This window comes from Mobula hypostoma, chromosome 9 (genome assembly GCF_963921235.1).
Source record: "Mobula hypostoma chromosome 9, sMobHyp1.1, whole genome shotgun sequence".
In the NCBI taxonomy this organism is placed as follows: domain Eukaryota; kingdom Metazoa; phylum Chordata; class Chondrichthyes; order Myliobatiformes; family Myliobatidae; genus Mobula; species Mobula hypostoma.
Window position 1 is genome coordinate 130,851,598 of NC_086105.1, and position 12,438 is coordinate 130,864,035.

At 43.3% G+C, this 12,438-nt stretch overlaps 1 protein-coding gene across 3 annotated transcripts in view; it reads left to right on the plus strand.

Moving 5' to 3' along the window:
* Window positions 1-12,438, plus strand: part of cramp1 (cramped chromatin regulator homolog 1) — a 91,919-nt gene that overhangs the window by 17,799 nt on the left and 61,682 nt on the right. For all 3 annotated transcript variants that reach the window (XM_063059174.1, XM_063059175.1, XM_063059173.1), the window contains exons 3-5: window positions 10,047-10,246; window positions 10,923-11,076; window positions 12,046-12,129. In XM_063059174.1, the coding sequence (XP_062915244.1) occupies window positions 10,047-10,246; window positions 10,923-11,076; window positions 12,046-12,129 (438 nt within the window). The remainder of the gene's footprint in view (window positions 1-10,046; window positions 10,247-10,922; window positions 11,077-12,045; window positions 12,130-12,438) is intronic.

The following is a 12,438-nucleotide window of genomic DNA, read 5'->3' on the forward strand; positions in this document are numbered from 1 at the left end:
TTACACTTAAAATAGCCTTCCGTAGGTTGTACCTGGGCATCTTGTATAGTTCTGGATCACCAGTCTTCAATGCCACAGATCTAGCCCTCAGCAGACTACAAATCTCCTCGTTCATCCTTGGCTTTTGGTTTGGCTATGTCTGCTGGCGTGTTCTCAAAGCCATGCACTCATCCACACAAATCTTGATGATGTTTGTGACAACTGTGGTGTATTCATTCAGACCTGAAGATGAAACCCTGAATATTGTCCAACCCACTGACTCCAAGCACCGTAAGCGCTCCTCCACCTCCCTTGATCATACCTTCTTGGTTCTGACCACCAGTGCTGTGGTCTTTAGTCTCTGCCTACATGATGGGAGTAGAAGTACAGCCAGCATTTCTGATGGTGGAATAACAGTGATCAAGTGTGTTGGCTTCTCTGGTTTCATAGGTGATGTCGGTGGTTGTTGTTCAAACAGTTCTTCAAGCTGGCTTGGTTGAAATCAATAATGATAGGGAATGCATGAATGCTCTGTTTTGTGACTGCTAATCTCAGTGCTCAGCTCCTCCATTGCCTGCCTGATGTTAGCCTGAGGTGGAATGTACACCACTACCAGGACCAGGTCTGTACACCACAATGAGTTGATCATTAATCATACTTCACCTCTTTTAGCTTTTAAAAGACTAGGCTAGCCTGTCTTTGTAGAGAATAATGAACCCTTCAGGCTGCAGCACTGTGCCTGAAATAGCAGTTGATAGCCATGTTTCCATGAAACAAAGTGCAGTGCCTGATGCCCATCTTATACAGCAATCTTGCTCTGAGGTCTTCAATTCTATTTTCCAGAGACTACATTCACCAGCGGAATAGTTGGAAGTGGGTTCTGATGCCTCTCCGTTTCAATTGCACCTGTAGACTGATGTGCTATCCACTTTTCTTAAAGGGGAACTGCAGTCCAAGATCCATCTTCAGTATCAATAGATGTTTTAAAATGATGCTGCTTACTAAAGTACCCTTGGCTGTGACTGTGGATTTCAGCTAAATGGAAATATTTAATTTCCATTGGAGCTACACTCAAAGAGTCACTTTATTGTACTTGTTCCAAGGATGGTTCAAGTCCTTTGCTCTAATACTTTAATCTGCCTTTGCTTTTGTAATCCACTAACTTGTTTAGTCCATAAATTTGGATCAGCAACTTCCACTTATGTGTTGTCATCGACATAGCAAAAAGTCTGATGGTATTCAGAGAAACAAAAAATTGATTTCAAGCCATATAAGGGGGTATTAGGGCAGATATCCAGAAGCTTGGCTGTGAGCATTTGATTTAAGTAGCTTAAAGTGGAAAGAAAGGTAAACAGAGGGAATTTTGAACCTCTTGTCCTTGGCAACTACAAAATGAGTTAACTGATGCAATTAAACTGGGTGAAAATATGCCAATATAGTTTAGTAGATTTATTGAATCCTTAGAATACCTCAGAGATGCTTTTTTAAATAACACACACATCAAAGTTGCAGGTCAGGCAGCATCTCTAGGAAGAGGTACAGTTGACGTTTCAGGCCGAGACCCTGCGTCAGGACTAACTGAAGGAAGAGTTAGTAAGAGATTTGAAAGTGGGAGGGGGAGGGGGAGATCCAAAATGATAGGAGAAGACAGGAGGGAGAGGGATGGAGCCAAGAGCTGGACAGGTGATTGGCAAAGGAGATATGAGAGGATCATTGGACAGGAGGCCCGGGGAGAAAGATGGCGGCGGGGGGGGGGGGAGAACCCAGAGGATGGGCAAGGGGTATAGTCAGAGGGAGAAAAAGGAGAGTGAGAGAAAGAATATGTGTATAAATATAAGTAACAGATGGGGTACGAGGGGGAGGTGGGGCATTAGCGGAAGTTAGAGAAGTCAATGTTCATGCCATCAGGTTGGAGGCTACCCAGACGGAATATAAGGTGTTGTTCCTCCAACCTGGGTATGGCTTCGTCTTGACAGTAGAGGAGGCCATGGATAGACATGTCAGAAGGGGAATGGGATGTGGAATTAAAATGTGTGGCCACCGGGAGATCCTGCTTTCTCTGGCGGACAGAACGTAGGTGTTCAGCAAAGCGGTCTCCCAGTCTGCGTCGGGTCTCGCCAATATATAGAAGGCCGCATCGGGAGCACCGGACGCAGTATATCACCCCAGCCGACTCACAGGTGAAGTGTCACCTCACCTGGAAGGACTGTCTGGGGCCCTGAATGGTGGTAAGGGAGGAAGTGTAAGGGCATGTGTAGCACTTGTTCCGCTTACAAGGATAAGTGCCAGGAGGGAGATCAGTGGGGAGGGATGGGGGGGACGAATGGACAAGGGAGTCGCGTGGGGAGCGATCCCTGCGGAAAGCAGAGGTGGGGGGAGGGAAAGATGTGCTTACTGGTGGGATTGGAGGTGGCGGAAGTTACGGAGAATAATATGTTGGACCCGGAGGCTGGTGGGGTGGTAGGTGAGGACCAGGGGAACCCTATTCCTAGTGGGATGGCGGGAGGATGGAGTGAGAGCAGATGTGCATGAACTGGGGGAGATGCGTTTGAGAGCAGAGCTGATGGTGGAGGAAAGGAAGCCCCTTTCTTTAAAAAAGGAGGACGTCTCCTTCGTCCTGAAATGAAAAGCCTCATCCTGAGAGCAGATGCGGCGGAGACGGAGGAATTGCGAGAAGGGGATGGCGTTTTTGCAAGAGACAGGGTGAGAAGAGGAATAGTCCAGATAGCTGTGAGAGTCAGTAGGCTTATAGTAGACATCAGTGGATAAGCTGTCTCCAGAGATAGAGACAGAAAGATCTAGAAAGGGGAGGGAGGTGTTGGAAATGGACCAGGTAAACTTGAGGGCAGGGTGAAAGTTGGAGGCAAAGTTAATAAAGTCAACGAGTTCTGCATGCGTGCAGGAAGCAGCGCCAATGCAGTCGTCGATGTAGCGAAGGAAAAGTGGGGTACAGATACCAGAATAGGCACGGAACATAGATTGTTCCACAAACCCAACAAAAAGGCAGGCATAGCTAGGACCCATACGGGTGCCCATAGCTACACCTTTAGTTTGGAGGAAGTGGGAGGAGCCAAAGGAGAAATTATTAAGAGTAAGGACTAATTCCGCTAGACGGAGCAGAGTGGTGGTAGAGGGGAACTGATTAGGTCTGGAATCCAAAAAGAAACGGAGAGCTTTGAGACCTTCCTGATAGGGGATGGAAGTATATAAGGACTGGACATCCATGGTGAAAATGAAGTGGTGGGGGCCAGGGAACTTAAAATCATTGAAAAGTTTAAGAGCATGAGAAGTGTCACGAACATAGGTAGGAAGGGATGGAACAAGGGGGGATAAAACCGTGTTGAGGTATGCAGAAACGAGTTCGGTGGGGCAGGAGCAAGCTGAGACAATAGGTCTGCCAGGACAAGCAGGTTTGTGGATCTTGGGTAGGAGGTAGAAACGGGAAGTGCGAGGTGTGGGAACTATAAGGTTGGTAGCAGTGGATGGGAGATCCCCTGAGCGGATAAAGTCGGTGATGGTGTGGGAGACAATGGCCTGGTGCTCCTTAGTGGGGTCACGATCGAGGGGTAAATAAGAGGAGGTATCCACGAGTTGTCGCTGTGCCTCGGCAAGGTAGAGGTCAGTACGCCAGACTACAACAGCACCCCCCTTATCGGCGGGTTTAATAGTAAGGTTAGGATTAGTGCGGAGGGAGTGGAGAGCAGAGCGTTCCGAAGGAGTGAGGTTGGAATGGGAACAAGGTGCGGTGAAGTCGAGAGGGTTGATGTCCTGTCGGCAGTTAGCAATAAAGAGATCCAGAGCAGGCAGAAGACCAGAGCGGGGTGTCCATGAAGAAGAGGAGGGTTGAAGATGGGAGAAGAGGTCATCGGTGGGGGTGGAAGAGTCCTTGCCGAAGAAGTAGGCACGGAGACGGAGAGGGTGGAAGAAGAGTTCCGCATCATGGCGAACACGGAACTCGCTGAGGTGTGGGCGAAGGGGGACAAAGGTGAGGCCCTTACTGAGGACAGAGCGTTCTGCCTCCGACAGTTGAAGGTCGGAGGGGATGGTAAAGACCCGGCACGGATGAGAGCTGGGATCAGAGGCGGGAGCGGGGAGGCTGGGGGTGTCAATGGAGAGGGGAGGATTGGGGTGAGAGGAAGATGGTGCCTCTGAGGGCCCAGGAGCTGACGGTGGGATCTGAAGGAGACGGGATTGCAGAGTATTGCTGGGGGAAGGGGAGACGGGAGTCACAACAGCAGCACATAAAGACCTGGCCTGGAGTTCAAGGCTGGAGTTGCAGTAGGTGGTTGCGCAATCGCTTTGAAGGTGTCCATGGTCGTTGCTGGAGTCCGGGTTTTGAATATGCCCTGAGGTGTTGGAGCCGGCGAGATCAATGGCAGAGGCAATCTGAAGTTCATGCCTGCTTGTTTCAGGGCCAGCAGGCTTTGGGGTCTGCAGATGTAGGATCTTGCGATCTTTGCCTAACATGACAATGTCAAAAAACAGTGATTGCAGGCATGGATCCGACGGAGGATGAAATAATGGGTAGGACCATTATAGACGGCGAAGAAAGTGTCCCGAAGGTGTGGAAGGGTCTGGGATAGAGACACCAAATACTTCCTCATGGCGGAGAGGGTCGCCTTCAGAGCTTGACGCGAGAAGCGGTGAGAGGCTCGGAAACAAATCCTAAAGCCAACTTGGTAACGGAGGCACGTTCCAAGAAAGGATATATGGCTGTGATAGCGAGTCTGAGTCAAAATGTGGTCGAAAAGTTGAAGAGCTGAAGAAATTACAGGTGGGGAGCAGTTAGAGATGGTTTCACTGAACTCCCGTCGAAGAGAAGATTTAAACTTCTTCGGTGGAGGCATCACTGGAAGAGGCTTCGCAGTAGTGAATTTTAGCCCGAAACGTCAACTGTACCTCTTCCTACAGATGCTGCCTGGCCTGCTGCGTTCACCAGCAACTTTGATGTGTGTTGCTTGAATTTCCAGCATCTGCAGAGTTCCTGTTGTTTGTTGCTTTTTTAAATGAAGAGATTGGCAATTAAGTTCTACATTCTATGTTTTTTTTGTTAGACACATAAAGAAATTAACTGACACTTCTGTTTTCCATGCTGCAGATGGAAACCAGCCTTGGTGTTCTGATTTGGGATTTATTCACAGGTTTTAAATTCAGCACTTCCCATGCATCCCACCCTGATGAAGAAGAACTGAAGAAGTAGAAAAAGAGTGCAAATAAAGTGAGCTGTTGGGCTTTCAAATTACATAAGGCCCAAGGGCTGAAATTTAGAAACGTCTGCTTTCATGATTTCCTTACCAGGTTGGATCAAATCTATAAGTATGTGCTGGAGCACAGCCTGTAGGTAGCTGCGAAAGCAAAGTGGTAGAAACTGACACACAAAAAAGAGTTTAAATTGTGTACTGTTTAAGGGAAGTGCAAGGATGGCACTCCGTAATTTTGTTCTGGTGTATTTTTAGTTTGAATGCTCTTCATGCATCTATTCATTAAATCCTGATTTGTAACCTATCCAAACATAATAGATTGATAAATAAAAATGGTAGCCATGTCAAACACGAGAAAAATAAAGTGCTGCATTGATAGTGTCAGCAGTGTTTAGGCTGCAAATTCAGAACTTTTGCTCTGAGCTGTTCAGCCACAGTTTATTACTTGCTGGACACATTGGACCAAATTTTTGTTAGTCTAGAGTATATCTCTGAAACTTTTCTCTTTCCACAGATGATGTGTGTTCTGCTGAGTAAATCCAGCATTTTTGTTCTTATTTCAGATGTCCAGCATCTGTAGATTTTAGGTATCAATAGATTTTTAAATGTCATAATTTTCAATTTATGAACAGGTTAAATTTGCTATTGATAAGTTTTATAGAAACATAGAAAATAGGTGCAGGAGTAGGCAATTCGGTCCTTTGAGCCTGCACCGCCATTCAGTACGATCATGGCTGATTATCCAACTCGGAACCCTGTACCAGCCTTCTCTCCGTACCCCCTGATCCCTTTAGCCACGAGGGCAATATGGGAAATATCATAAAATGAGCCATTGTATCACCACTCTGCTGAAGTGTTAATGTGCTGAAAATTATAATACGCTAAGTGTGCCAGTTACATAAATTATAAAGAACTCGTGGTGCATTTGTTTCATATTATGTGATGGCTATTTTAGCTTTTGAAGTATGATTTATAATGCATTGTGTTGTGACTGTAAATTTGTTGCATAATACCTGACATTGATTGAGGAGCTTTGCAATTACCCCTATTAATTGTTAAATTTTGTTCCGAGGGATAACTTTAATTTATTAATCTGAATCCCTGTCTTATTGTTACATCATGGGCTCCAAGGCTGCTTAGGAATGCCTTGCAACCCCCTGATGAAGTGGAAATGGTCTTTCTTGGTTTTAAAGATCAGTTTGTTTAAAAGTATCTTTCTTAGCTGAAAGTGAATTATTGTAAGTTATTCTCTGGGCCGAACTGTGTACAGTAATTATTTCTTTGTCATTTAACTTACAAACCCCATTTCCAGAAAAGTTGGGATATTTTCTAAAATGCAATAAAAACAAAAATTTGTGATATGTTAATTCAAGTGAACTGACAAAAGTACAAAGAAAAGATTTTCAATAGTTTTGCTGACCAACTTAATTGTATTTTGTAAATATACACAAATTTAGAATTTGATGGCTGCAACACACTCAACAAAAGTTGGGACAGAGTTAAAATAAGATTGAAAAGCGCACAGAAAATTCATGCTACTGTGACAATTATAGCCACCTGGGCTTGGGAGTACTTCGAAAAACTATTGTCAGTCAACACAGTCGTCGCTGCATCCAGAAATGCAACTTGAAACTGTATTATGCAAGGAGGAAGCCATACATCAACTCTATGCAGAAACGCTGGCGAGTTCTCTGGGCCTGAGCTCATCTCAGATGGACCGAAAGACTGGATCCGTGTGCTGTGGTCAGGTGAGTCCACATTTCAGCTAGTTTTCGGAAAAAACGGGCGTCGAGTTCTCCGTGCCAAAGATGAAAACGACTGTCCAGATTGTTATCAGCGAAAGGTGCAAAAGCCAGCATCTGTGATGGTATGGGGGTGCATCAGTGCCCAGGGCATGGGTGAGTTGCATGTATGTGAAGGTACCATTGACTCTGAGGCGTATATTAGGATTTTAGAGGGACATATGTTGCAATCAAGGCGACGTCTCTTCCCGGGACATCTATGCTTATTTCAGCAGGACAATGCCAGGCCACATTCTGCACGGGCTACGACAGCGTGGCTTTGTAGACACAGAGTGCGTGTGCTTGACTGGCCTGCTGCCAGTCCAGATCTATCTCCTATTGAAAATGTATGGCGCATTGTGAAGAGGAGAATCGGACAACGGAGACCACGGACTGTTGAGCAGCTGAAGTCTTACATCAAGCAAGAATGGACAAAATTTCCAATTGCGAATCTACTACAATTAGTACCCTCAGTTCCAGAACGATTAAAAAGTGTTTAAAGGAAAGGTGATGTAACACAATGGTAAACATGCCTCTGTCCCAACTTTTGTTGAGTGTGTTGCAGCCATCACATTCTAAATTTGTGTATGTTTACAAAATACAATTAAGTTGGTCAATAAAACTATTGAAAATCTTTTCTTTGTGCTTTTGTCAGTTAAATAAAGGTTTACATGAATTAACATATCACAGATTTTTGTTTTTATTGCATTTTGGAAAATATTCCAACTTTTCTGGAAGTGGGGTTTGTACTTTCCTGCCTTTTGTTCCTGTGTATTGTAAAAGTTCTTGACTAAGATTAGATACTATGGCTGATATTTTCCTTACTCTATAGTGCACTATTTTCTTATTTAATAAGGCCGTAAGACATGGAAGTAGAGTCTGCTCTGTCATTCAATCATGCCTGATCTTTTTTATCCCACTCCTCAGCCTCACTTCCACCCCGTAACCTTTGATGCCATGTCCAATCAAGAACCTATCAAGCTCTACCTTAAATACTCCAAAAGACCTGGCCTCCACAGCTTCCTGTGGTAGTAAATTCCACAAATTCACCACCCTCTGACTAAAGAAATTTTTCTGCATCTCTTGTTTTAAATTGACGGCCTCTCTATCCTGAGCATTCCTTGTATGATAACCCTTTCATTCCCGGAAACATCCTTGTGAACATCCGGTGAACCCTTTCCAATGCCAGCACATCTTAGATGAGGAGCCCAGAACTGTTCACAGCACTCAAGGTGAGGCCTCACCAGTACCTTATAAAGCCTGAGCATTGCATCCCTGCTCTTGTATTCTAGACCTGTATACAGGTTTCCCCCACCTTCCGAAGGTAGAGCGTTCCTATGAAACGGTTCGTAAGCCGGAATGTCGTAAAGCGAAGAAGCAATTGCTATTAATTTATATGGGAAAAATTTGTGAGCGTTTGCAGACCCAAAAATAACCTACCAAATCATGCCAAATAACACATAAAACCTAAAATAACAGTAACATATAGTAAAAGCAGGAATGATATGATGAATACACAGCCTATATAAAGTAGAAATACTTTTCCACAATCATTGCTGCACTGTTCTCCATAGCGAAAATCTCACGCAAGCACTCTCGGCAGAAACACGGCGCAAGTGCTCTCCAGTAACCTTTAAGCTATGAAGCTGCCAAACCATACCAAATAACACGTAAAAAGTCGATATAAAGTAGAAATAATGTATGTACAGTGTAGTATCACTTACGGGAATCGGGAAGACAGCGCAGAGCACACTGATGATGGTGTGTTAGGCTGAGTCGTCGGAGGTTGGGGTGGTGCAGTGGCCCCCATCCTCCGGGCAGCAACCTGATACCGATCCGCGAAGCATGCAGAGGTACCGCAGTGGCCGGGACGCACCCAGCACATCTTTAAGAAAAAAACCGAAACAAACAAGTGAATTAATTAGGTGCCGCCCGGCACATAAATGTCGGCCCAGATCAGAGGCAACGCAATCAGCAATCGCCTCTGATCTGGGCCGACATTTAGGTGCCAAGTGGCACCTAATTAATTAGCTTGTTTATTTCGGCTTTTTTTCTTAAAAATGTGCTGGGTGCATCCTGGCTACCGCTGCATTCTTCGCGAGTCGGTATCTGTCCGGGGGTTGGGGTGGTGGGACACTGAGGTGTCGTCTGTTTCCATCAGGGCAGGCAGGTCATCTTCTTCTATGTCTGCCTGCCTCAATGTCGAAGGTCGAGTTTCGTCGTCTGCTGTGGCTGATGTGGAAGGCTTGCTTGACTGCTTAGCCTCGCACATTTTTAGATCATACAGTTCTTTGTAAGCACTCAAACCATCCTGCAAATATGCCCTAAACCGACGTACCCTTTCAAAATTAAAGTCGTACTTTATCATTGCAGCAAAAATCTCATGCAGTTGCTTCATGTTCAGTTCCTGGACAACTTCACTTTCGGTCTGTTCACTTCTGCATTCGGTTTTGATTGTTATCCTTTCTTCTTCCAATTGTATCAGCTCTTCATCTATCAGTTCTTGGTATGGAATGCCAAAACCTCTTCATCATCATCTTCGTCAACTTCCACAAGCCAAACTCACTTTGTCCTTACTCCGTTCGCCACGATTGAAATGCTTAATTATGTCTAGTTTTATGCTAAGTGTAACACCCTTACGAGCTCTTACAGGCTTTTCCGATACCTTAGAACTCATCTTGCAAATGGCTGCTCACAGGCACATGTTTAAGCAATGCCGGCTAGAATGCAGTTCCGAATCCGGGGGGGGAGAGCAGCTGCTCGGGGCGCGCGCTGTTTTTTTTTTCCGCGTGCTGCCTTTCTTCGTAACAGTGAAAACACCTTCTGTTAGCGAAAACAGGTGACTAATATAGGTCTTTTGTAACTGTGAGGTTTCGTAATGTGAACGTTCGAAAAGTGGGGGATACCTGTAATAGCTAATGGTATGAAATTATGATGTTACCATATTGCTGAAAATAATAAAAGTTGTTCTGTACAATCTTCCTTCATTGAAACCATTGCAGCAGAAATGCAGTTGAATATCTTTGGCTGCATTTTTATTTCTCGGTACATTTGACCTACTGAAATAGTTTTATTCTTTCAACAGGTCTTGAGGGGAACACTGCTGCTTCTGGTTATGCATCTGGCCTTGCTGCGGGCAGTGCTGGTGGAAGCAGCAAAACCACAGCAAAGAGTTTATCTGCCATATCTGGAGAAAAGGAGGAAGGGAACAAGAAGAAAGTCCGTAGGCAGTGGGAATCATGGAGCGCTGAGGACAAAAATTCATTTTTTGAAGGGTTGTATGAGGTACGAGTGGTTTGCAGAGGTTGATTTGCTGATATGACATGATTTGATAGTTATGACACTTAGCAGTTATGACAGTATCATCTTTATAGTACTGTGTAAAATCTGATTAACATTTAAACACTTTCTTTCAAAGTTCTTCCATAAGGTAAATTCTTTAAGTTTCATTGTTACAGAAAATATCATTGCCATACCTCCCCATATCTTCAAATTTAATATCCCCAAATAGAGAGATCTTGTAATATTGCTAAAGTTTCAAGATGCAACTAGTATTATAAATTGTGGATTCTAGAAAGCCTGGTATTATACAGGATCTTTAAAATTAGTAGTGTCTGAAGGTATTTCCATTGTAGTTATAAAACAATTAAATAGGTAAACATTCCAGTGATATTACAGACATTGGTACTTCTGGTGACGCTGTTACAAATAATAGCAATTTAGTGAAAATCCTAAACGCCTTTGCAGTTCAGAAAATTAGCAGAGTGATGAAGTCCATGGCTAGGGCTAGATTTGTAGCAGGGATTCTGCTGTCATCTCATGTTGATTTCTTTTTGAAAATACTCCTGAATGGTCAGGCTGTTTGTTCAGACGGAAACATTCAAATCTAGTTTGATTTCACTCATAAGTTTCCATTGATCTGAACATTGCTTTCAGAGGATTTTTTTTGTTTATTTTGTAGCATGGGAAGGATTTTGAAGCAATACAGAACAACATAGCTCTGAAGTACAAGAAGAAAGGGAAGCCAGCAAGCATGGTGAAAAACAAGGAGCAGGTTCGGCACTTCTACTACCGTACTTGGCACAAGATCTCCAAATACATCGACTTCAATAATGGTGAATACAGGTTCCAGTGAGACGAATTTCATCCTTACTCTGCTACTTGGACACTTGTTTCAGTTCGGTTTCCTCTATTGAGCAGAATTTCATTTTTTTGTATATAATGCAAAAGTGATAAAATCCTTAATTCCAATTCCAAACTAGCTCATTATCGCTGCTGCTGTGATCCTAATTTTCTTTATCTATGGTGACATCATATATTCTGTCACTGTCTTTAAAACATGAGAATCGCTTATAAAATTGCTTGGGTATACAATCTGTATAAAGGATACTGAATTGCTCTTGTCTAACATTTGACTCTTAATTTGTAACTATCAAAATCAAGCAAGGAGAAATGGTAGTGTGCACGTAAACACTTGAATTGCCTGTGATGAAGTAGCGTTTCTTTGGCCGAATTAATATTTGACCCTTGGGAGAAAAAGAAGCCAATTTACAGTGATTCGTATGCCTGAGATTGATTTGAGTATTCAATTTAATATCTGAGTAACACAAGATAATCATCTATATGAAGAGAGTAATGTAATTTTGTTGTGATGGACCTGAAGAAACAAAATAACTCCCAAAGTAGCTGACTCCAATATTTGATTTATCCCTATTTTAATCAAGGCAGAGTGATGTATTAATTAAAGTGTATTGGAGCAATTCAACCTGCAAGGACAATATGTTCTTTCCAGAAGTGATACTTGGGGGCAGCAATTGTATATTTCTCAAGGCTACTCTTTGGCAGTCTAGTCAGAACACCAATTCTCCAGACAGAGGAGGATTTGTATGAATGCCACCTCTTCACATTTTTGAATAAAAAGAGCAATGGGTGATTTTTTTTTTTGGTTTGCCTTATGTGCAGACGACACAATTTCATCTCCAGAATTTTTATGTGCATCTTATTAGTGTGTTCATCCCATTTGAATTTTCTTTTCATATTTATACCATGTTCAACAAATGTTGACAATTATATTTTGTTTGCAGTATTCTCTCGAGGACTGAAGAAATCCTCTCAGGAACTCTATGGGCTAATATGCTATGGAGAATTGCGCAAAAAAATTGGTGGATGTAAGTATTTTGGATATGACTTCAATAGACTTTAGAATAGACTTTGTGTGGTGGTTGTAATTGGTACCAGTCTCTTGTTTATCTCTGCAGGTAACTTGTGTTATCCCTATAAGAAACTGGGATAGAAAATTATCTTTGATTAATTATCACACACAAAATGCCGGTAGAACTCAGCAGGTCAAACAGCATCCATGGAAATGAACAAACAGTCAATGTTTTAGGCTGAGACCCGAAGAGGGGTCTGAAACGTTAAGTGTTCATTTCCATGGATGCTATCTGACCCAATGAGTTTCTCCAGCATTTTGTGTT